The sequence below is a fragment of the Carex rostrata genome, chromosome 22 (assembly GCF_964058835.1).
Source record: "Carex rostrata chromosome 22, lpCarRost1.2, whole genome shotgun sequence".
NCBI lineage: Eukaryota > Viridiplantae > Streptophyta > Magnoliopsida > Poales > Cyperaceae > Carex > Carex rostrata.
The window spans coordinates 5029154-5056748 of NC_135939.1; the positions used below are offsets into that span (position 1 = coordinate 5029154).

The 27595-nt window shown below is 30.4% G+C and overlaps 2 protein-coding genes across 2 annotated transcripts; one reads left to right on the forward strand and one right to left on the reverse strand.

Annotated features, from left to right (window-relative positions):
• Positions 1–2504: 2504 nt before the first annotated feature.
• On the reverse strand, positions 2505–4417 carry LOC144574212 (universal stress protein PHOS32-like). The gene is made up of 4 exons (XM_078324115.1): positions 4172–4417; positions 3705–3814; positions 3477–3595; positions 2505–2797 (listed from the first exon to the last, which is right to left on the reverse strand). Exons 1-4 carry the CDS (start codon positions 4344–4346, stop codon positions 2722–2724), a joined length of 480 nt encoding a protein of 159 aa, XP_078180241.1. The 5' UTR covers positions 4347–4417; the 3' UTR covers positions 2505–2721.
• Positions 4418–16119: 11702 nt separating this feature from the next.
• LOC144573759 (putative disease resistance protein RGA4) lies at positions 16120–17775 on the forward strand. Its single transcript, XM_078323507.1, has one exon. It carries the CDS (start codon positions 16132–16134, stop codon positions 17773–17775), a length of 1644 nt encoding a protein of 547 aa, XP_078179633.1. The 5' UTR covers positions 16120–16131.
• Positions 17776–27595: the final 9820 nt, after the last annotated feature.

Below are 27595 nucleotides of genomic sequence, written 5' to 3' on the forward strand. Positions count from 1 at the left end.
AGTATCGGTGAAATTCGATTTCTACCCAATCCGGTTATTCAATAACCGGATTTGGGATAAATGTCCGGTTATCCAACAACCGAACTCAAGAAATATAACCGGTTATTGGATAACCGGAAAGTTTTTTTTTTTTTTTTTTTTTTTTTTTTAAAGAAAAGCCGGTTAATCACTAACCGGAAAGTAAGTTTTTTTTTTTTTTTTTTAAAACCAGAAATTTCGAATTTTTTTTATTTTTTATATTAAAATATTAGAAATGTTGAATATATTTCTTTAAAAATAGATGAAATACAATATAATTTGATTTATTAGAAAGACTGCAACAAATAACCCGGATTAATATTTTTCAGGCCGGATTTTTCGCGGCTGTAAGAAAAATTAATATATTTTTTTATGTGCTATTGGAAAAAAATAAAAATACTTAGATTCTGAGTTATTGATCCCGGTTCAAAAGTCACTTCTAGGTAATCTAGAAAATATTGTGATCCATCTAGTAAATTTAATTAATAAAAAGTTGTTTCTATTTTTGAAAAAAATAAAAACTTTAATTTATTTAATAATTGTTTTTCAAAAATAATTCTCAAAATAGAAACAACTTTTTATTAATTAAATTTATTAGATGGATCACAATATTTTCTAGATTACCTAGAAGTGACTTTTGAACCGGGATCAATAACTCAGAATCTAAGTATTTTTATTTTTTTCCAATAGCACATAAAGAAATATATTAATTTTTCTTACAGCCGCGAAAAATCCGGCCTGAAAAATATTAATCCGGGTTATTTGTTGCAGTCTTTCTAATAAATCAAATTATATTGTATTTCATCTATTTTTAAAGAAATATATTCAACATTTCTAATATTTTAATATAAAAAATAAAAAAAATTCGAAATTTCTGGTTTTAAAAAAAAAAAAAAAAACTTACTTTCCGGTTAACCGGGTTTTCTTTAAAAAAAAAAAAAAAAAAAAAAAAACATAACTTTCCGGTTATCCAATAACCGGTTATATTTCTTGAGTTCGGTTGTTGGATAACCGGACATTTATCCCAAATCCGGTTATTGAATAACCGAATTGGGTAGAAATCGAATTTCACTGGTGCTTCGGTTATTTTTTGTAATTTGATTTAATTTTTGGATATAAATAAAAAAATCGGCTTTTCAATAATGTTAATTTAATTGATTATTTTCTTTTCTGTACCAAGGGAACCTTCATGCCTACATTCGAAATTTTTTTATTTGTAGAAATTAAAGAAAAGAAAGAGAGAGAAATACAGAGATTACATTATATTTTTAATTGGTAGAAAGATCGGTAGAATTTATGTCGAGTCTAAAAATAAAAAAGTTTGAATCGGTAGGAATTCTACCGATCCAAACCATTTTTTCCTTTTTCCTTTTAATCTTTTGTAGTAAAATATAAAAAGATTTTATGAAAATAGATAGAGTATCATAAAATTTAAATATAATAGAAATATTCCATCTATTTTAAAAAATATATTTTTTTTTTACTAGAAATCTAATATAAGAATATCCTCCATCTATACATTAGATTAAAAAAAAAACTAAGTTTGAATCGGTAGAATTCCTACCGATCTAAGCTTTTAGAATCAGTAAAAATTCTACCGATCTTTCTACCAATCAAAAATATAATATACTCTTTCTATCTCTCTTTTATTTTTTTAATTTGTACAGAAAAAAATTCACCTACATTCCGAAGTATCCCATGTTGAAAAATAGTTTTGCAAGTTCTTTTGATTTTAGCCATGATACATAGAAGTTGGTTCCAGTAAGATTTTGTTATTTTATTACCTGTATTTTTTTTTGGTAAATGTACAATTAGTTTTAATCCTAAGAAATTTTTTCTTTGTTTAATTAATATTTTTCATTGTGGGAATTGAGCTGATCAGTAATAAATATGCAAGCACTAGTGGAAAAGGACTCATCATTTTGTGAAATATTTTGAAGTTCCAGGACATTGGATATAATTAAGGGGTCCTATGTCTATTTATTTTTTCAAATAATCTTTTTTTATTGAGGTTTGTTTCTTATTACAACTTTCCATTCAAAAGATGTTTGAAAAAAGCTAACATGACCTATAGGATAGTGACATACCGTGTTATCCCTGAATAACCTATTGAATATATTTCAAACAATGAAACTAAACTCTTGAAACCAATCTACTTTACGAGTGATATATTTATATTTTACAATATAAAATTTATAAATTTCTGCGTATAAATTCAAGGGTAAAAAAATAATGAAAAATGAATGCTTTAAAATTAACTTATAAATGTTCACTTTTTTTATCACTTGACTTTATACCAAATAAATTCAAGAATTTATAATCTTTGTATTTAAATGCATCACTCGTGAAGCAGATCAGTTTTAACGGTTTGAATTCGTCGTTAAAGCATTTCCAATAGATTTTCAAGATGTTTATGAAAAAATTGTATTAAGAAAGACATTAAAAACTCAAGATATCATGAAAACCTAAACATCACATCTCATCGCTGCAAGCCATAAAATATTTCTTATATAAATCATAATAAATCCAATATATAAGAGACATAGCCAAATAAAATTTATGTCATAATTCCAAGCAATTAAAGCTGGAATTAAAAGCACCCTTTGTTCAAGACAAACAAATCAAAGAAATACAAGAGTAATTAAATAAACCCAATACGCACACATTCAGATAATCAATCATCTCAAAAATAAAAAATAAAATTTAAGCTGCCTTCACTACTGTGACCGGGCAGGATGCATTGAGGACAACATAGTTGCTAACACTTCCTAGCAACACCCTACAACACATTCAAAAGCATTATATATATTAGAAGGGAAAAAAAGGAAAGACAGTTCATTTCTTCACACAATAAAAAATTCAAATGTAGCATCTAAATCAAATAAATGAATTTTTTTTGTGCGTTGCGTCAAAATATGTTAGACTTCTTTTGGAAAGTTGTTGCGAACCTTGGAGCACTCGAACATAAAGAGAGAAAATGATGTCTCATGCTTTACATCAAAAAAGGTTCTCAAAAGTTTCATAAAGTTTATATGCTGTCACTTAAATAGTCTTCTTCTCATGATTAGTTTGCGCCTTTGTGGCTCCTAAATTGACAAAAGCAAGCCCACTTGATTTAAGAGCTTTTAGATATTTATATTAATTATGGAGGGAGAAATCTTATATAGTTTTGATTTTTTATTTTTTCGCTGGTTTTTTTCCTTTTGAGAGGATGTATATGATGTAGTAAACATATTTATTTTTTGTAAATTTGGTACCACTACCAAGCAATTTAAAAAAAAAAAAAAGCTATCTATATTAATTTTTTTAGTCATTATTTGAAAAAAAAAACATTTAATATAAATTTTGAGAAAAGACCCTGCATTCTTCTTTAACTAGCAAGAAATTCATCTTTAGCATGAGAAACCGGCCTAATTAAGATTAATAGTTCTGAAAAAATGTTAATAGTAAAGTTAAACCTTTTCAAGGGTCCTAAACCCCGACTTCCGACAACAAGCGAGGTCAGCTTCAGATCGTTCGCAGCATCACATAGCTTCTCCCGAGCATCGCCCCAGTAAATCTTCGACACAATTGTTACCTGTTTGCAATAATCATATAATTGTAAAACATAATTATTTTAATAAATGAAGCCTGAATATATATATCAGTAAAAGAAGAAAAAAGGAGGTCTGATCAAAGAAAGAAACCTCTTTTGTTGTGGATGCAGCGTCTAGGACAGCTAGAATATCGGCATCTGGTTTAAAACCATACTGCACCTGCAAGTGCATATCTTGAAACTCCTTAAGAGGAATCAAAGCTGCATTGACAATTGACACAAACAAGATAAGATGTATTTACTGATAAGTGATAACTATTTGCAATACCCAACAAAATTAGTTTTTTTTTTCTTCCAAAAAGACGAGTACATTTATACCATATAATAGGTTGTTATTAGAAGTATATACTGGCTCATGTCAGATTTCTGTCTGCTTTGGTCTGACTCTGATGAGCAAATGGATTGTTTTAAATCTATATAATGGAGTCAAAATGAAAGCTCCGAGATCATTTCTGGTGCGAAATCTCTCTATATATACTGATAAACATGAAATTAATATATTCTTAACAAGAGTAAATCCCTAAAAAAAAGAAAAGAAAAAAGTATATGTGCACCTACGTGATCCCTCTTCCTCCCATAGCTGCTTTTGAGCGCTATGACTCTCATGTGGCTGTGTATGAATCAAGACGATATGATCGCCGGCCCTTGCGATGTTTTCCACAGCCCATTTCAGAGCGGTTTTGCTACTCGGCGAGTAGTCCATGCCGATACCGATTGTGCGATGCTCGCTCATTTTTTTCTCTTAGAATTTTCTCTTCTTTTCTTTCCTTTTTCCTTGTAGGTTGATATCTGATGAGAAGGGTTGAAGGAAGAGGGATGACTTTTAAAGTTGGATGGAGAGGCGCTCAAGAAAGATTCAGTGAATCTCATGACAGCCTGCACCAATTTATTTATTAATTATCATATATATTTAATGCTTGCCACAATATTTTTTGTTCCTTTTATGCAAATACCCCTAATTAATGATAATATGTTGTATTTAATCCTTGTCATTTGGACCTTTCTATTTGTGCATTCAGAATTTTTTTTATAAATCATAAATAATTAAATCAAATTTACTGAACCAATATGATTGTTTTTTTTTTTTTGAAAAACCATAAGGACTGAACGGCCCATTCGGACTCCAGAATTGCCTTTTCCCCATACCGAATGGGCCATTCGGTCTCACCATTTTTGTGTGTTTTTCACACGGGATCGTGTGGCTTCTTGTGTGGCCGGTGTATGGAATTTTAATTGGAGACTGAGTATGGAATTTCCAAATCCAATATATAGAAATAATACCTTATTTTATTTTATTTATTTGTCATAAAATAATACCTTATTTATTTTTGATGCTCTATCTCTTCATTTAAAAAAGTATGTATTATTATATAAAAAATTTCATGCAGTTGATCCTATTTTCTTTATTGTGTAGATTTATTTGAGTTTTAAGAAAATATTATTTATGTTAAAAATTTATTTGACTGTAATATTTTTTTTATCCAAATTATTGTTATTCAAGTTCAACTTATTGTAAAATTTATTGACTGTAATATTTTAATCAAAATTATTGTTATTCAAGTTCAACTTAATTATCGTAAAATTAATGGATATTATTTTATTTTCTTGAAGTTTATTATGTGCGGGTCAATATTATAAGTTTATAACTCACAAGATGCACTGTTAATTTCATTCCAATTTCAAAATTTAAATAGTAACTTCATTTGCACATTAAGATATGTGTCATAATGGAGACCGAATGGTGCATTCGGTACTCACAAGATGCACTGTTAATTTCATTCCATTTTGCAATGGAGACCGAATGCACCATTCGGTGTGGGGAAAAAATTTATGGAGACCGAATGCACCGTTCGGTATGGGGTAAAATTGGATCAAAATGGATCTTTTGTGGCCGCAGTTGTAAAGTTGTGAAAAAACTGAAAAAAAAATGGTGAGACCGAATGGCCCATTCGGTATGGGGAAAAGGCAATGGTGGAGACTGAATGGGCCATTCGGTCCTTATGATTTAAAAAAAAAAGCAATCATGTTGGTTCCGTAAAATTAATTTAATTATTTATGGTTTATAAAAAAAATTCGTGCATTCAACCCAGAAGTTTGTTCAACCAAGTACTGTACTGCAAAATAAAATTCCAAAAGGGGAACAGTAATAAGAAAGTACACCTATACCTATGTATCAGATTGTGTAATACAAAAACATAAAAGGTCTGTTTGGCAAATGTTCATGCCAAATGCTGAATAGTGAAACAAAATATTGTCAAGAGGATACTTTTGGAAAAATGCATATATTAATCAAGAGTAATTGAGTTTTTTTTCTCCTTCAAATAAAATTAATGACTAGTTTATTAGGAGGTCAAAGTTCTGGGTTGAAAAAGTATAAAGCAAAAAGAAAAATGAATTATTCAAAAGGCTGATTAGAAAGTAAAAGGCCACACAAAAGTAGAGATACAGCTTAACAGAAATCTGTGTGCCAAGCCATAGAGTCTGAAATTTTCAAAGTATAAATCAATTTAGATTTTAGAATCATCGTCCAAAAAACAATTAATTTCTATTGGTTATCTCCCATAGGGGATGGGTTTACTAAAATAAATTAATTTTGACTTGTTCTCGATCTGATAACGATTTTTTTAAAAATCCATAAATAAAAAAATAATATTTTATCAAACCAACTTGATTGCTTTGGGTTTTACAAAAATCATAAGAACCGAAATGTCATTTCAATCCGAATTTTCTTTTTTCGGAACCAAATATCATTTCAGTCCAAGCCATTTTCACAGATTTCGATAAAAAAAATGAGAGTAAAACTTGTGAAAACACCTCGGACCAAAATGTTATTTCGGTCTAGGAATAAAAAAATTTCGGACCGAAATAACATTTCGGTTCTTATAGTTTATGTAAAAATCAAAGCAATTAAGTTGCTTTGATAAAATATTATTTTTAGTTAGTTTGGTAAAATATTATTTTTTATTTATGATTTAAAAAAAAAAACTATCTGATAACGGTACCCCAAACACCCAGTAGCTCCCCAATTTGTCTCCTTCTGTTCTGCATCTTCGGAAACTTGCGGCTTTTTAAAAATGAAAACAAGGTCATCTAATAGACTCAGAGTCTCAGACTGTCTTCTCAATAAATGCCTAGAGCAAAGGCTGTACGGTTCCCAAGATTTGAATGTTTTCTATGTTGTTAATAGCTACATCTTTCATGTCTGTATTGACATGCTAGCATGCTAGTGTAGAAGTAAAAAAAAAATAAGAAAAAGATTTTGATAAAGAGGACGGTTCAAATGTCTTTATTTTTTGTGTCTTCACTATATTTCTATTTTTAAAAATTTTAATAACTAAAATTTTAACACTTAAAAGTTAAAATAAAACCATTAGGTGTGATCTATATTATTTTTTCTACGTGCTCATAAAAAATTATCACATTTCAATTTTGTTTTTAATGTGAATCAATAAGTTAAAAAATCAACGTCTAAAATTATCCACATTAGTACGTTTTTTATAAGCTCTTGATAACAACTAAAATAAAATTGAAATGTCATAATTTTTTACACATGTATAGATAAAATGATGTAGATCATATCCAATAGTTTTATTTTGACTTTTATGTTTTAAATTTTGAATTATTAAATTTTTAAATTTGAACCCTCCTCTTTTATAAATTATATGAATCATTAATTGTTAGTATTCAAAATAAAATAAAGTTTCCGTAATGTGATTAATACGTCATAATTTCAGTTAGGTAACATGCTAAAAGTATATATTTTTCATGTGAACTAAATACGTCAATTTATATAAGATTTGTATGGATCATCAGACGAAAGTTAAACACGTCAAATTACACTTTATTTTATTAAGAGAGAATATTTTTTTTCTCCTAATTTGAACTATTTTAATTTTAATTGAATAGTTAATATGAAAATTATAATATATTGGCGGCATTATTTTTGTGATAGTAGATATGTATCCAAAAAAAATTGTAGGGTAAATTATATATCAAGTGAAAATGGGTATATAATGGTGAACAATAATTTTCAGCATGATTTTAATCTATATTAATTGAGGTTTTTAATGCTGAGTTATAACAATATATGGCGAGGCATCATTAGCGACGATCTTTTTTGTTTGTTTTCAAGGGGGGTCAATGCTAACCTTTTATCGGTTTATTTGATCTGTATCGTATTCGAAAATACGGGTAAGGATAATATTTTTTTCGTTAGCTTATTGGATACGGATAAGGATAACGATTTTTTTTCGTTATCTTACCTGTTATTGTATAAGATAATTTTTAAAAATAAAATTATATATATAGATATATATTTGTATGAAGTATAAAGATGATACATAATATAATAACGTTTTGTATTTAATTAAATTTTCATAATACAAATTAGTTGTATTCATTATTATTTTTTTCTTTGTTTTGGTTTTAAAAATATTTTATCGAAAACACATATTAAGATGTTAATAACACTTTTTTATCCGTTTATCCGATCCGTACTTATTTCAAAAAGACGAGTAAGGATAAAGATTATTTTTTCGTTATCTACGAATATGAAAAATGTCTCAATCCGACCCGTATTGTATCGGTTGACACCCCTATTTTTTTTCTTTCTAATTTATTTGTCGTTTAGTCTTTTAGATGCTACTTGCATGTTATTTCATTTTTGTTTATGTTTTTTTTTTATATATTATTTTTGTTAATATATGATTATTGCGCAACTCGTCTACTCAAAAAATATATTAACATGTTGAATTGGGTATAAAAATTCAATAAATGAGCAAATAGATATAATTTTATATTTCTAATGATAATGATGGTCTAGTAAGGCTTAGGTGCTATGGATAACATAAAATCATTCCGTGCTACGGCCTCAAATTTAAATTTTCTTTTATTTTTCTATTCATTTTTGGCCATTTTTCATAAATCATAATAAATAGTAAAAAATTCCAAAAATAGTAAAAATTAGTATTCTACAAGTTTATTATATAACCAATTTATTGAGCTATTAACCTAAGTTTGAAGGTTATACGATAAGTTTTTGTGGCCGTAGCACGGGATGGCCTTATGCTATCTATAGCACCCAAGTATTACTCATGATGGTCAACGTTTTATCCAACAAATGGTTATATTATTCTTCATATCTTAATTACATAATTTTAATAGATATTGCATAATATATTTCTTATTTTTAAGATATTTTCGTAAGACTTAAGCTTTTCAAGAAGGACATCGGGCTGGATTTCTTCTATGAAAGGCATCAAAATTCTTATTTTTATATTATTTCATGTGCTTTGTTTTATTTTTATATCAAAAAATAGTTTCATAAATAACTAAATATTGATAAAACGTTTAGAATATAAAGGAAAAATAGAATACAATATGAATTATGAAATAATTATTGATTTAAAACTAATACCGAAAATTGCCAAGTATTAAATTTTATCTAAATATTTGAATAATAGACATTTTACGTCAAAATATTACTAAAGATATATAAAATTAGCAGTCAGAAGGGTAATTGATATGACTCTCTAATTAAAAAAAAAATCAAATAAATATTTGTCACAAATAAAAGTTAAGTATTTATCAGAACCCAAACAAGTGATACTATGATACATAGATTTTATAAGGACTTGAAAGTGGATTATCCGTCTGCTTTCATCAGCTCTCTAAAAACTAGCGGCCATTTTTATTAATAACCCCAATTTTTTTTTTTTTTACAAAAATAACTCTAAAATCTGAGTTTTTTCAAATATGACCAAACCGCCAGGGTTGCTGGCGGTCCACTTCTATAGCGGACCGCCAGGGACACTGGCGGTCCCCTAGGGACCCGACCGCTAGAGTTCTGGGCAGTCCGCTATTTTTTTTTTTAAAGATCTGATTTTTTTCTTAATATTTTCATTTATGAAGTTTTAGATTTTTTTTGTTTAGGGTATTTGCCAAAAAATAAAACATTTGATATATTTATAAGTGATGTCGTAACTTTTTATAACTTTGATTTGATTTGTTAGTTGGATATCACAAGTCTAAAGATAACACTAATTAAGGACTTGGCCTTAATTCAAAAAATTTCAAGCTCTGACAGCTTGTTGATCTTCTTCTCTATATTTATGGTACTAAAACAGTAGTTTAGAGCTACTAAAATATGTTCAAACCTCAAATTAGATCTCTGTTCATGCACAAAGTATCATAGACTGACCTCTGGTATAGTATCAAGTTCAAACTCAGCAGCCAAGTACTAGGCAAAGGCCACTGGTATAGTGCAATGCACTAAAAACATCAAATTTGATCTTTGCTGGTAAATTAGCAAGTATGGATTGATACATGGACTAAACTGCAAAAGTGATTGCACCAGCATGCATGTAGAGTATTCAAAAATACTCAGAATTGATATAAATTTCAACTTATTTTGATTTTTCCAAAGTTTAATTTTCGAAAAAACTTTAAACACTCATAACTTTAACTAGAAAGTCGAATTTTTGTAAAAAACTTTTTTTTTTTGGGTTATTAATAAAAATGGCCGAAAAACTAATTGATAAGATTGGGCTTTAATTTCAACCCATTTTTCCTAAGTTCGTGAGGTGGGAATTCAAATCTACTCATTTTCTTGAGGAAAGGAGCATCATCTTTTTCTTTATCTTTAGATGCTTATATTCTTTAAATGCTTATATTCTTTAAATGTTTACATAATGAACCAGATGCTTATATAGAAGATTTAGGTTGCCGTTCTTCAATAATTTTAGTGGACCTCATTTTTTTTTTAGTACAGTGGACCTCATTGTCTGCTGTTTTTTGAAGAGAGAGAGAGAAAAGAAGAAGAGGAGGGTCTTTTTATTCTAAAAAAATAGAAGCAGATTTGGATCCGTGAGGCGGATAGTGATGTAAAAGCATCTTAATGTCAAATAAAACTAAAAAACAAGCACCAGTGAATTCCTCTAACATGTTCTATTAGTCAAATAAGAAAACTTATATACAACATAAAGAGCGGGAAAGTCCAACCGATTTTCATTAAAACATACAACTATTACACTATTGCAGACCCAATACCACCTCTCACGTCTCATAAGTCATAACATAGAAGAAATGAAATTTGACTTGACCACAACTATACAGAGTTAGGCTGGGGTGCTATGGATAGCATAGTGGCCTCCCGTGCTACGGCTCAATATTCAAGTTTTCAAAATCCAAACGGTCGATCCGAACCGTTCATCTTGTTCTCCATATTAATATGTGTTTGGAGACCAAATTTTACATTTTTTGAAAATTTTTTTTACTATTTTTTTAACTAGGTAGAAAATCACTTGATCTAAAAAATTCTGCACCATTAAAATATTTGATTTTCTACCTATCTAAAAAAATAGTAAAAAATTTTCAAAAAAATGTAAAATTTGGTCTCCGAACACATATTAATATGGAGAACAAGATGAACGGTTCGGATCGACCGTTTGAATTTTGAAAACTTGAATATTAAGCCGTAGCACGGGAAGCCACTATGCTATCCATAGCACCCCAGCCTAACTCAATCATAGAAAGAAAAAAAATTGTTTGAAAAATTGAAAAAGCAAGATCAGGGACTCTAAATTGTATAGTACAAGACAAGAGCCTGTGCAGTCTATTATCTATGGGCTTTTCAAAAGAAAAGTACGACCTAATTCGATCACTCACTGAAAGATTTTGAAAAAATGTGAAAAAATGAGTTGGATTGTGTTTTGGTTAATGGGTTGGGTCTTATTTGTGAGTTGTTGTTTTTTTATTTGTAGTATTGAAATGGATTTAGTTAATTATTAGGAAGCTGATATGAGCTCGCACCTTAACTGCTTTGGGAGAATCGTAGAAACTAAAATGCTGATTGTTTTTTAATATTTATATCTATGCAAGAAAATATTTTTACCTATGAGGTGAACAATTTTTACGTAAATAATTCACTTCAATCAAATCTCTCAAAATTTACTCGCACCATAAAAATATGTGGGGACCACTAAAACTACATGGGCAAACCATACACGTTTTTGGATGTGTTTTTTTTTCGTTCAGTCTCATACATATTTCTAGCGATCTGTGAGAAATTTTGCGAATCTAAAACCACGAATATTTCTATGCAATTTTCTCTTTCAAATGAGATCCATGATGACGTACATTCGGGTTTGTCGTCACGCAAGTATTAATACCTCGTTGTGCAAATATTTATATATATACTTGCAAGAATTTTTTTACATGTGACACTAGATTACATCTGAAAGTATAAATATCAAATATTGTAAGTACTTATACCTATGCACTAAAATGTTTATACCTATGATGTCAATTATTTTTGTTAGAAGAATGTTTACGTAGGGACGATTGGATTGGGGAATGTTGATGTGAGGATAGGGAGTCCTTACTACTTCATTAGAGAAAGGTTGATGCGGGACGATTGTGAGACTAAAAAAATAAATGATCATATCAAGTTACTCATGTAAGTATTAATATTTTATTTTGTAAGTATTAATAACTTATGTTCGAAGTATTTATACCTATAAAGATTGATGCAGAGACGAGTGCAGAACCTGAGAAAAAGGCAACCATAGTACAACCTTTCTCTATTGTTCCTGCGGATACGATGTGGGTACTAAAGTGGGAAGATTGAAATAACTATTCAATATAATATAGTATTTCAAATTAAATTTTTTATTTCAAAAATATCAAAAAATATCAAAGTATTTTCAAATGTTTCCTCGCAATTAAATAAATATCATTTTTTTCTAATATAAATATTTCTTTCTTTATTCCGGGGCTTGAATTTTTTCAAATAATAAATCTTTGAAAAGTAGCATGTATTTTTCCAGATCTCGAAACTTAGCAGATATGCAGACTAGGTTGTCATGGTACTTCATTGTTCATAGCAATTCGTTTTGATTTAGCATATTTACTTGATATATCTATTTCTGGTTTAATTAATATTGCATATTATTTTGAACGGCTTGTCATGAAAAATATTAATATGTAATTTTTTTTAATTACAACGAAATAATACATTTTTTTTATTAAAAAATAAATAAGAAATGTGAGTGACTCGCATGCTCAGTTTGTGTGTCCCCTGAGTTAGAGGTGTAAATGGTCGGATAGATCGGATAGTGATCAAACAAGATGTTAAATGAATATGGATACGGATTGGATATAGACAGATACAAATACGGATATAAACATAAATTCGGATAACTAAAAATAAATTACTAGTGTACATTCTAAAAAAAATAACATCTTCATACAATTTTTTACAACAATAAAATCTAAATATAATTAATCAATATAAAATAGTTATTATAAAACAAGGAAAAAAAATATGGCGTTAATAGTATCATTTTTAAACAAATCTGTCGTACTCGCCTACCAGTTCAACTAAAATGTTCGTTTTGCATATGATGGGTCAGCGAGTAAATGAGAAGAGAGGCTTCAACCATTAGGTGCAAGCGCTGGCAAAGAAAAAGGAAAGGAAAAAAAAAAAAAAGTGACAATCCCGACTAGAGGTGATTAATGAGTAAGCATGAGCGAGTTGGGTTATGCTTATGCTCGGCTCATTAAGTAAATGAGCAAGTTATTAATGAACGAGTTTAAGCGAGTTGATAATGAGCGAGTTGTTAATGAGTTTTTAATGAACGAGTTATGAGCGATTCACGAGTTATGAGCAATTTACTCACCTCTAATCCCGACGAATTCACATCCTCTCCAATACCTGATAAGGGAATCTTTTACAATTACTAGATTTGGACCGTTCTTTTTAACTTGGCACGAATCTCAAAGCTCCAAAATACTGCCCCCTATATTGACCCGAATTCCAAACCAATTGAGATTTAATCTCAAAGTGTAAAGTGGGAATAATCATCTACAATACCTGAGAGGATACGGATACAATCCCAACCACAAGAGTGATATTAGTCCCACAACCAAACAACAACTAAAGTGTATGCATATATTGATATATATACTAAAAAATGAAGGGCAGAGTTGACAATTTACTCAGCCCATAAAGCAAACAATAACTATAGTCTATAGTACATGCATATATACTAAACATATTAATCCGGTGCACATAAAGCAAGGCCCAGACAATTTACTCGGCCCATAAAACAAGACTTATTCATGCATTTATACACTAGAAATTTTCTCAAAATTTACAATTTACTTGACCCATAAAGGAGTGAAGCGGACTCGTTTAGGTGAAAAATGTGGGATCCGGATATTTATCCGTATTCACATCTGACTTTAGCTAACGCAAGCTGTCGAGGCTTCATAAAAAATTGATATGTCCATTATTTATAAAGATTTAGTATACTAGACATAAATGCTTGATATATTATGTAAGATATTTACACACGTAGTTATAAAGACTTGCATACGCTAATTAGTATCGGTCAAAAGTCGCTAGTTGGGAGATTTGACCCGGAGATCCCTTCTTATAAATATGTTTCTCAATACATCATCAAAAGAAAATAAGAAAAAGATACCCAAACATAAATATTTCTGGCCAGTATTGCCTTCTGCGGGCCCTTGGGGTATCATCAGCATATGAATTACCACATTTGAAAATGCAACTTTCCAATTTGCAACCTGGATATTGTATTATTGTTGACATTTCGTGTTACCTAAGAAATCTTCCATCATCACCCCCTTCCAGTTTCCTCCCACCTTCCCTTTTCTCCATTAATTATTTGATAAAGTTGCGTAGCCTATATATGGCCATCATCAAGGTGATAAATCCATGCTTGTTTTCACCTTATTACTCAATTGTACTTCTGAAATTTCAACTGCAGAAGAGAATTAAAGGTGAGTTCAACTGCAGAAGAGAATTAAAGGTGAGTTTTCTGTAATATTTAATGGACATCGATCGTGTGCTTGTTCTTAAATTAGCTCTGCAGTTTACTAAGTTTAAAACTAAATTCTCATGTCGAACTTGTCACCTCTTTTTATTTCCATTCAGCCAAACCAAAAAAGTAGTCTCAATTGGTGGGGGCAGTGAATTGCGAAAGAAAAAAAAAAAAAACTAATTACAAAAGTGTTAACGGATAATGCTAAGCAGATTAATTTGTGAATACCAATCTAAAATGTTAATTATTTGGGACAATTATTCCAAGTTAAAAAGAGATATAACAACATGTTAATAGTATCTAAAACTTAGAACAGACTTGTAGTTTGTGAACCAAAATTATCAGAATTAGTTAGCACAGGTAGTTAGCAAGCTGTTAGTGGCATCTTTTTAAATAATCAAGTCTCTATATAAGAACATCTCTGTAATCCGAATACAATAAAGGAATTACAAGATTCATTTTCCATTCTCTCTCTCTTATTCTCTTCTCTGTATCTCCTATTATTAGTTCATCATGATATACCCGTAATCACGGACGGAGCTAGACTTTTAACTTACGTGTGGGTTAAACGTGAATGAAGGTCAATCATATAAAATTTTCATGCTACATATGAGGGTAAATTTACAATACCCATAACATTTTACTCCAAGTTATATAGAAAATCATGCATAAGTACATAAAATTTGAAAATGACTATAACATGGATCTACCTCTGCCCGTATTGTTTTATCAAGTAGGTGCGTGGATACTATTAACTAAAAAGGATTTGATCAATGCAACTCTCCAATTGCCAATTGGATATTGTATTCTTGTTGATATTTCGTGTCACTTGACAAATCTTGGATCAGCATATATCTTCATGATCCTCTTTTCCTCCCTCCTATCATTTTCTCTATTAATTGGATGAGCACAGCAACATCAATAAGAACTTAAATAATTAAAGTGCCTAGCCTATATATAGACAAAGTAAAGGTGCCAAATCCCTGTTTGATTTCATCACCATATTAATTACTCAATTGTGCTTCTAAAATTTCCACAATAGAAGTGAATGAGGTGAGTTCTCTGTAATATATAATATGGAGTGCTTTTTCTTAAATTGGCTCTGCAGTTTAGTAAGTTTAAAACTCAACTCCAATGTCTAACTTATGACCTCCTTTGATTTCCATTAAGCCAAAACAAAAAGTAGTGTCAATTGGTGGGGGTAGACAAACTTCTCATCACAATTTACTAATTACAATAGTTTTTGCTTATCAATAATGCTAAACAGATTAATTTGAAACCACCCCAAACTGTGAATTATTTGGGAACAAGAAGTTAATAGCATCGACTAGTTAGAAAAAAAAATACAAGAAAAAAGAACTCTTTATATTCAATAAAAGAGTAGTTTTGTCAATAGAGTTTACTAAAAAATTTCAATGGTTGGCTGTGCAATAAATCAATATATTGTTAACAAAATTGTGTAAATTGAAGGTTGCTGATTTTTTAGTACTATTTGCCAATCTACAAATTATCCGTAATGTAGAAAGGCAATTTAACTTGAACTGGTTGTTCAAAGTTATTATCTACCACACTAGAGAAGTAATAATATTTTCCACCAGTTCAAAGTTATTATCTACCACACAAGAGAAGTAATAATATTTTCCTTGAAACATACAGACGGAGGTGAACAGCAGGATGGGGGGCACAACAAGCATGTTTTATTCTGGAGCGGTAGAAGCAGCAGCTGGGACCATAGTAAGCGGTGCAGTCTCCTCAATCACGAGCAGATACGAGAACGAGATGCAGGAGGGACTCGATGTGACCCTGTATAGCCTGCAACAAGAGGTGAGCAAAATCCAATCTGCCATCGAAGCAGCAAGAGGGCGACGGATTACCAACCAAAAGTTGCTCGAGTGGTTGGCACAAATAATAAATGCAGCATACCTTGGGGAGTACTATCATCGTACTTTAAAAAACCGGAGTTCACTTTCTCCAATGATCACTAGTACTCAAGGTACGGGCAACTTGCATAATTACCCCACCAGTCATGCAGCCAAACGCCAGCGGACAATCAAAATCTTGCTTTTTGGTAATGATGAGCAAAGGGAACTCCATGATGTTCTAAAAATGTTGCAAAGTATAGATATATGTGCATTCATACATATGGTAAATGCCCAACCTGAAAGGCCCATGAAAAATTACCTGTACATGGACCAGAACAGGTTAATAAATCGGGATAAGGAAAGAGAGCATGTTATTAAATTCTTGCTTGAACCAAGCATGTTTGGTGACAATAATGTGGATATACTTCCAATAGTTGGGTCACAATCAGTAGGAAAGAGCACTCTTGCCCTTCACTGTTTCTATGATCCAAAGGTACAAAAACATTTTTCCTTGAAAATATACATTTCTGCTCCAGGTGTCTCTTATCCTAATAATCGCGGTCTTCCTAACATATTTGAACAAATTATGAAGCGATGTAACAGTACTCAAATAATAAATTATGATGAGAATAGCTTGGTAGCAATGCTTAAGCAGAACCTCAGCTCAGAGAGACTTCTGCTCGTGATGGGCAGTGTTTACCGTATGGAATCCACAGTTTGGAAAACCCTGTTGGGTTGCCTAAACTGTGCAAAACAAGGAAGCAAGATCATCTTTACAAGCAATTTAGTTGTTTATAATGAGTATAAGGAGATTGTAAATCCAGGGAAAGTGAAGCCGGTCATGCTTGACGGCTTTTCTGAGAACCAGTATATGTTGTTTTTTAGGGAGCATGCATTTGGCAGTGCTGACCCAGAGGACCATCCTAGGTTAGCAAAAATGGGAGAGGAGATAGCAAAGAAGATGAATGGATCACTTTGGGGAGCAAAAATCATAGGTGAGCTTCTGAGAGATAATTTGAATGCTTCATTCTGGTCTATCTTCTTGCGAGATGGCGTTCTAAGCTCACAATTTTTGCAGAATAAAGGCATTTTTCCAGTTGTGAAGACTATTGCCCAGTTGTTTCCCAAGCCCCAACAAGTGGAGAGTTTGACAATAACAAGGGGAGAAGAATCAGTACATGGTGGAAGCAATGAAGTTAAAAGTTTTAGAGAACTAATGGTTCTTGGTCCTAAATATTGTACTCCTGTTAGTAAAGAAGGAAAGAATTACGGGGTGGAATTTTTGGTGACCAAGCATTTCAATCTATATGAATGTAGTGTTTTCATTGCAAGATGCAAACCTGTTGGTCGGGAGAGCAGGATTTTGCTTGGAGACTCAATCTCGATGGATCTTGAGACTCAATCTCGGTGGATCTTGAGTGAAAGAAAGATCGTGTTTGTATTTTTGAATTTGTAAGAACTAAGAACTAAGAACTCACATACCAGTAATTGTTTTTTTTTAATTTCTCTTAGAAGTTAACGTATGTAGAAACTATGTGAGCAAGTAATGGATGTTTTTTTTTAATATTAAATTAGTTATTTCTCACAAAATATAATTTTTAAACCCGAAATTTTTATATTTACTATCTTAAAAAAAAAACCAATTAACTAATTGTCTACGAGAATAAAACTGCAGTCCTATCCTTATTTGAAATGTAGTTTCAAACTACGATCCCACCGCATATGCAATTAATTTCTGCGGATCTAAGAATTGCTATACTGGCGGCCATTTTTATTAATACCCAAAAAATAAAATTTAATTTTAAAAATAACCATCAGTTCTGTTTTTTTTTCAAAAATAACCCAACCGCCAGGCCCACGGGCGGCCCAGAATATTAGCAAACCGCCAGAACTACGGGTGGTCTCCTTTTTTTTATTTTAGAGATCCAAGTATTTTGATTTAAATAATTTTGTGAAGAAAAAGTTTTCTTGTTTAGAGTGTATGCCAAAAAAAATAAGACATTTGATAAATTTATGAAGTGATGTCGTAGCTCTTTATAACTTTGACTTTATTTGTCAGTTATATATCACAAGTCTAAATATAACACTAATGAAAGACTTGGTCTTTATTTAAAAATTTCCAAGCTCTGACAGCTTGTTGATTTTTTTATCTTTTTTTGGTTTTTATAATATATGTATAATATATACATATATACATATACATATATACATATACATATATACATATATACACATATACATATACACATATACACATATACACATATACACATATACATATATACATATATACATACATACATACATACATATATACATATACATATACATATACATATACATATACATATACATATACATATACATATACATATACATATACATATACATATACATATACATATACATATACATATACATATACACATATACATATACATATATACAATTTTTTTTTCATAAACTCATTTTTTTATAATATATGTATATATGTATATATATAAATATATACATATACATATATTATATAGAGATAGGCTAATGTGCTTTCGGTAGCATATGGGCCGAAATACACACGGTCCAAATTTGAAATTTTAAAATTCAAAAAGTCGATCTGAACCGTTCATCTTGTTCTCCATATTAATAAAAATGGCCGCTACTATCTATGTAACGACGAATAGGTGGCCAAAAGACAAGTTGCTTTCTTCTCGGCCATTTTTATTAATACCCCAAAAGAAAAAGTTAATTAATATGGAGAACAAGATAGTAGCGGCCATTTTTATTAATATGGAGAACAAGATGAACGGTTCAGATCGACTTTTTGAATTTTGAAATTTCAAATTTGGACCGTGTGTATTTCGGCCCATATGCTACCGAAAGCACATTAGCCTATCTCTATATAATATATGTATATATGTATATATAATAACATATACACATATACATATATACATATACATATATACAAAAAAAATTTATAAACTCATTTTTTTATAATATATGTATATATGTATATATAAATATATACATATACATATATTATAAAAAAATGAGTTTATAAATTTTTTTTGTATATATGTATATGTATATATGTATATGTGTATATGTGTATATGTATATGTATATATGTATATATGTATGTATGTATATATGTATATGTGTATATGTGTATATGTGTATATGTATATGTGTATATATATATGTATATATGTATATATTATACATATATTATAAAAACCGCAAAAAGAGAAAAATATCAATAAGCTGTCAAAGCTTGGAAATTTTTGAATAAAGGGCAAGTCCTTCATTAGTGTTATATTTAGACTTGTGATATATAACTGACAAATAAAATCAAAGTTATAAAGAGCTACGACATCATTTCATAAATTTATCAAATGTCTTATTTTTTTTGGTATACACTCTAAACAAGAAAACTTTTTCTTCACAAAATTATTTAAATCAAAATACTCGGATCTCTAAAAAAAAAAAAAAAAAAAAAGAGGAGACCGCCCGTGGGGGATGGGGGTGGGGGTTTGGTCCCCAGGGAGACCGCCCGTAGTTCTGGCGGTTTGCTAATATTCTGGGCCGCCCATGGGCCTGGCGGTTGGGTTATTTTTGAAAAAAAATAGAACTGAAGGTTATTTTTAAAATTAAGTTTTATTTTTTGAGTATTAATAAAAATGGCCGCTATACTGGTCTTGGGTTGAATTGCTATGCATAATTGTTACCATTATTAAATGCAATTATTTCAACCCAAGACCAGTATTGTAACAATTATGCAATGAATGAAGAATAGAGGCTGGACTCTTATTTCAATTTCAAAAAAATGGCAGCACTGAGATCAATTCAAAGGTAAAAAGGTTCCAAAAGTACTGCAAGCCAACCCGACTGTAGCTTGCAGAGACATTACAGCTGATGAGTGGCATTTCTCTGATTGTATCCTCACTATGAAAAATACCACTTGCACACCCATGTTTTAAACAAAAGTAAAGACAATATAATCTAAATATTGTTAAGATTTTATCTTTATTCATGCTACCAGCATCAGTGGTAAGGGAAGTCTATGAATCAATATTATGATGCTTAAAAATTGTTAGCATCGGTCTATCATTACATAATCTAGACATATATTAAAATAGATTATTAACATATAATGGTAACAACTTAAAGCAAATTACCTTTTCTGAGCTTCGCAAGAATAAGCCGGATTCAATCAGGGACCAGTCCGTCAGCGACTCAATCAACGGTCATGACATCATTGCAAATTGGCAGCACACACTCTTTTACAACATTCACATGTGTTGGGCAGTCACAACAAGAATGAGACACCTTTCGCGAGGATAAAAAAGTGACTTTTTGCGACGGACTACTCTCATTCTTCAGTTTTTTCTTTTTGCGACAGTACTTTTCGCAAGGGATTACCGTCATAAATTTGTTTTTTCTCTCGCAAAAAGTATCTACATTGTTGTAGTGAGTTTTCGTATTCCAAGAGCTGCTTCAATTTATACCTATGAAGAATAAGAGATAATGATATCAGCTATCAAACAAGCAATAATTTGGAAAGTTAAAAAACCAATTTTTTTATTCTATTGTACCTTATTTCATTTTTGTTAGAGTCATTTTTCATGACTCTACTTTCACTTTTTGGTTTTTTTTCGCTCTTTATTCTGAATCATGTTGGATCATTGTATTTTTTTTTCTAGCTCAACTCTATGCACAGGGTGGAATACTCTTATATAGTACATATATTAAAGGAAAAAAAAGAATAAAATATTAGGCAATCTAATTTGGTTACATATGCATAGAGATTAGAGAACAACGTGTTAATTTGATTTAATTATACCTTGTATTTGCTATCATATTGAGCCAAATTCAAACCGAAATCAATGAACTACCAAATGATTTCTAAAATTCATATAAAGATCCTTTGAACTAAATTTGCAGTTTTTAATTCATATTGTATATACCATTGATGTGGATCCAATGAGGTAAATAGTAGTTAACAAAATAGATCAGCATACTACAACTAAGGCAGAATAGCTGTAGATTTCGTTGAACAAATTAAGAGAAACATGACTCATTTTCGTAAGATTTTAGAATAACCTAAAATGGGAAGAATCAAATGAAGCGAAGCAAACATTATACATGCATATACACTTCTTAGCCTATGCGTCCACTTCATCTTCCTCTTCTCGCGACTCCATTCTGGCATAATTACAGTTGAGAAGACTAGACGAGGAGAGAGGAAAACATTGATTTTTTCAAGCGAAATCAATGTGTGATTTTTTACCTCGATCATATCTGTTTTCGAATTTATTAGTTTTTGAATTCGAATATGGATAATATCCGATATGAGTATGTACCCTATTTTGAGTATGTGGATATCCAATGTTCCATTGTTGTACATATTTGTTCTTGTATGTAAAATCAGCTATTTTTTTATTAGAAAAAATATAATAAATGTTTATACTTGCATAATATAATGTTCAGAGTATCATTTTCATTTTCATTATCCATTCCATATAGATAAAAAAAAATATTCTGTAATTAGTTTCCTGATATTCATATATATAGTATGGAGATTGCAAAATAGAGTATGAAATGGTACGTAAGAAATGGATTTGGAAAGGTTGTGCGAGGCGAGCAAAGAACAAAAAAAAAGAGGTAAAGATATATAACACGGAGAAAGACATGAAACATCGGTAAATAAACTCATATTCTATGCGTAGAAGATTAAATTTGGATCTTCTGATTAAAATCTACATTAATATTAAAGAGCTCCATATATAATAGGTATAGACTGAATTGGTCCAGATTCTAATTCGTCGGTCTGAAAATAAACTCAAACAGTTCGTTGATGCAGAGAATATGGACTCTGTGATAATGAACGGAGAGATTGCCAGAGATGAATGGTGGAATTGTGCAGAAGGATAATTAGAGGCAGAGAAGCATATAGTCCGAGTTTGATTAAAAAAGCAATACGGATATTGAACAATAAAAAAAGAATCGAACTCATTAAAAAATTAAGTCAACGTGGCTAATCAATTTTTCTGTTATGTTTATTTAGAAGATGAAAAAAAAAAAATCTAATATATCGAATCAAATCAAATCAAATCAAATCAGATCAGTTCTTAAATCGAAAATTTAGCAGAAATATATATACGGATTCGATTCTCGTAAGAAATGCTTGAAGAAAAATAAACGTTAGAAACTCAATAACTTAAGATCCTATGTTACCTCCATATTCGGAAATTTTTCCTGTAGAAATTAAAATAAAGGAAGAGAGAGAAAGAGAGAGTACATCACATTTTTTATTGATAGAAAGTCCGGTAGAATTTTGACCGATCTTAAAAATAAAAAAAATTTGGATAGGTTGGAATTCTATCGATCTAAAACAGCAGGACCGGTCCTGAAGATTTCAGGGCCTGGGGCAGAGAAAGTTTGAGGTCTTAATATAGACATTTTTTTTATTAATATATCAATAGATCATGCAAAATAGGAGGGACATAAAACCAATACCACTCAAAATAAAACACATACAATGAGTCAATGGTTAACATATCCACATCATGCTTCTTGCTTCTTGATAAACTAATTCTAAAACCTTTCTTAGGAAAATTAATATTAGAATCTCTAATAGAACCATTATCGAGAAGCAAATCTCTCAGTTTTGAATCTAAATTATCCCACACTCTAGGATCATATATATTTATAGACAACGAAGAATCAAAGCACTCAGACACATGATTAATTTCTTTACTATTTTCATTAGTCTCATTTTCAAGCGCATTTGTTATTTCTTAATTTTCCTTATTTTCATTTTCAAACAAATTTGTTGTTTCTTGATTTACCTTATTTTGGTTTTCAGATACATTTCTTGTTTTTTCGTGCACCTCACTTTCAACCTGGTTTTCCAAAGAATCATTTTGTAGTTTAATTTTCTTTTAAAGTTTTTGAATAAAACCTTTTTGAGGTTTTAGTTTTTCCTCTCTCTTTTTATGTTTTTTTTTCGCTACCTGATGCATATTTTCTAGAAAACATTGTTTTAAATTAAAAAATAAAACAAAGTAATAGAATGATAAAACCTAGATAATGAGGTAGAGGCAGTCCAATCCAAAGGCTGCAGTCCGCCGACTTGCCTCACCCAGTTCAGTCGCTGCCGCGCCACATCGCTGCCACGCCACATCGCTGCCGGCTGCCGTTGCCACGCCGCGTTGCTGCCGCTGCTCATGAGAAATGCTAGATTTCATAATTTCTTTGTTCCCTCATTTACTCGTTTATTGATTTACAAACCACATAACTAGATTTTCACTTTTTTTATTCCTACGACGGAACTTGGTTTTTATTTTTTGGGTTTTGTCGGCTATAACTTAAACTGTGATAGGTTTTCAAAATGATGTAACTTCCAGGGAAAAACGAAAAAACAAAAAAAAAGGAAAGATTTAAAATCTTTTCTTAATTTGGGCGTAGAAACGAACAAATTAAGAAAATTTTTTGGCTCTGACGGTTGTCACGGAATTGGATTTTAATTTTTCTGTTTTTACATTGTTAACACATATATATATTTTTTTTTATTTAGGGGACCTTTTAAATTTTGGGGCTCAAGGCCATCGCCCTAGGTGCCCTGGGTCAAGACCGGCCCTGTAAAACAGTTTGTAATTTTTTTGTTTTAAAATTTTTCTAGAAAAATATAAAAAGAATTTACAAAAATTGATAGAGTATCTTAAAATCTATATATAATAGAAACATTTCATCTATGATTGGAAAAACTTTTTACATTTTACTAAAGATCTAATATAAAAATTCTCTCTATTTATGCATCAAATTAAAAAAAAAACCTAAGTTTAGATCGGTATAATTCCTACCGTTCTAAACTTTTTATTTTTAAAATAGATATAAATTCTATTAATCTTTCTACCAATCAAGAATATAATGTACTCTTTCTATTTTTCTCTCTATCTTTTTCTTAATTTCTACGGATAAAAAGTTTCCTCCATATTTCTATATGAACTCCGTACGAGTTGACCGGATACGGATCCGAATTTAGTCAGATAACGTTTTCTAACCAAAAAAAAAAAAAAAACTTGGCTAAAAACATAGAATAATTCTTTCCGGAAAATCCGGATTCTCGCGCCCAAACGCGGGATGGCGTACTAGGCCCTTGGCGAAGACTTGTGACCCTTGAAATATTCCTTCCATCCGTACCGCGTAGATCCAACGGTCGATCTTTCCTCCAATCCGGGCCATAGACCCATCGCCCGTTGACAACTGGACCCCACTCAGGCGGGAACTGTGAGGTCCATCGTAGACCTATTCTTGTATGTTTTAGTCAATAGGCCGGAGTAGGTCCACTGTTCAGTCTGTGTTTTCAGTTATGCTTTTTAATTGTAGACAGATGCAATCTAGAAGCTACTCTGTTTAAGCAGAAATTTTTATTTGTACCATTTATTTTCGGAAGAAAAGAAAAAAAACAGAAAACTTCGATTTATGAAAAATCCGACTTTTACCATGGCTGCAGTCCGCAGAACTCCGATGTTGACCCAAATACTAGGGGCCGCACTATGCTGCGGCTCCAACATTTTATTTTTTTGGTGTAAAGAAACATCATATTTGCTCCTGGGAAATCACATCCTCTGAGATGTGTCAATTTTTTGTCGGGTACAAATTCAAATTTCAAAATAGAATTGAGATATGAAAAAAAATATTGGGGTCGTACTATAATGATACAGATCCATATCAGGGGTCGCGTTGGCATAGTGCGGTCCCCAACATTTGGTTCCGCACCGGTATAGTACAGTCGTAGTAGAAATCAATTTTTTTGGAAACGAGAGTTTTTTAGTTTATTTTTTTATAAATAAATGGTATGAATAATATTTTAGGCCGTTTTAAAAACGCCGGGAATTTGGAGTTGAGAACATTATTTTATAATTCAGCCGCTTCATAGTGAATTTTTTTTTTCTATGCTTTTTGCATCTCGTTTTCTAAATTCGAAATCTTCCTTTTATAAGTTCCTATATATCTAATTTAAAATTTACATTTCTCAAATATTAAGTTTGACAATTATGAAATACCACGATAAAACAATCAGATCAAATAATTACCATGAATATGTATTGAGTACTATGTTAAATTTGTGTTAAACTAATATCAGAAAGGACACTATAACACAAATACTAGGCACTTTTGCATTAAATGAAAAGTATTTGAGTTTTTTTAAATACTCTATGTGTTGGGATCAATTAATAACGAACTATCTTGGCATTTTTGACAATTTATAAAGATAACAATTAGATTTGAAATTTGTGAACTTATTGTTTATAAAATGATTGAAATTTGTGAAATTTTGTATTTAACGGTCTTTGACGGAATATTAGATAACAGTAAAATTGTATAAGATTTAGAAATATGTTGTTGAGATTTTGAATTCAATTCATTGTCAATAGATTTCAAATGAATATGAGTTAAACTAAATGATAATAATAAATTTAATAATAGACAATTTCTAGCATAGTTTAAAAAAAATAAAAACAATAATTAAAAGGAATTAGTTACAATTTACAAAGGTAAAAGAAAAAGATTTATCAAAATATTTTTAGAATCTGCTAACCGTGTAAAAGTTGTGTGAAACTTGATCAAATAATGAAACTGATAAAATTATTTTCTTGAATCTCTTCTCTCTGCTTTTTTAGAGTAAATAAGCTTTAAAATATGTCGGAACACAAACTCATCTTTTAAGCTATTTTCTTTTATAATAAACCTCAAATCAACTAAATTAGAAGAATTCGTGGAACATTTATATTTAATTTTTCGTACATTATTTGGTTTGTTCATGGGTTGCATTTTGGAAAATACAAATATTTGATTAATGGTTATTTATCTTTATTACTGATTAAAAATCAAAGTATCAAATTATTACTGATTATTTATATTTTAGTGTCGTCGCAAGAATTCAATTAAAATATGTCAAACGTGAGATTTAACTAGTCGATTAAATATGTTTCAACCATAAATTTCATTTCATGCAATTGTGCTAAATAACAGAGGAAATTCTTACAATGATTTAATTTTCTTCTGATGGCGCCAAGGAGAATCTTGAGAAAGAAGACCCAGTCAGTCTCATAGAACACTTGTTTTATTTTCATTCGTGTCTCCCTTGTTATATATAAGAGCGACCTGTCAAACAGCTAAGCAACAGCCGTAAAGACACAAAATCATTGCTTCTTCTCAAGCACAGTGGTAATAAGCTAGACCTCTTCAGTCTCTCATCAGGATTGGCGGTTCTGACTTAACATCTCTGGAAGAAGGCCAAGAAATTCATGGTTTAATTTGTTGTGCGTCTTGGTTCAATTTGTATAGAAATGATATTTCTTTTTTATAAACTTTTATTTAAAAAGAACATACTTTGAATCGAAAAGTTACAGCCTTGCGGGATATGTCAAAAGCACAAAAAAGTCACGTGAGATATCAAAGTCAACGGCCAATCTGATGTTTTTTTTGCAGATGGTCACGTGAGATGTCAAGTCAACGGTCAATGTATGTTCAAATTTGTTGTCGGGAAGGCGCTTCTCAAATTTGTTGAAGAATAACTTTATTTTTTATTATTATTTTGAAGTAAAAAATTCATTGTGAACATATGATTTTGTGACAAAAAAAACAACTTAATTTTATTCAATCTGCTTTTAATTATCTAAGTTCGAAACTATTACGACTAGCATAAGAAGTGTCTATTTCTTAAACAAATCGAAAAACGCTAACACGAACTAGAACAACCTCGTCAATTTATGCAATGCTCTTCAAGTTGGGAAGAACCGACTGCTCCTAATCGTATTTGTGTTTGATCGGTTCAATGAAATTGGAATAACGATATTTTTTTTAAAGTGCAAATAATGATAACTTTATATATATCCGCGTTGTTTTCAACACTAACTAAATCATTAAATAAATATTGTAGATTTGAATACTTGCACAGCACAACACAACTTAATCATTCGGGAATGATTTCTTGACAACGTCTTGTCTTGATGATATTGACAACAACTTGTCAAATCATATTAAAAATAAAATACAAACATATATGTTGTTTTTTTGTATTTTTTTTATAGATTGACCGTGTATCAATTTTCATGCAATCTTAGAATCGATTTTTTTTAAAAACCCATAACTAAAAAAATTAATTGTAGGAAAGCAACATAATTAATTTTTCTTTTATAAAAATCATAAGAGCTAAAATGTCATTTCGGTCCATCAATTTTTTTTTCCGGACTCAAATGGCATAG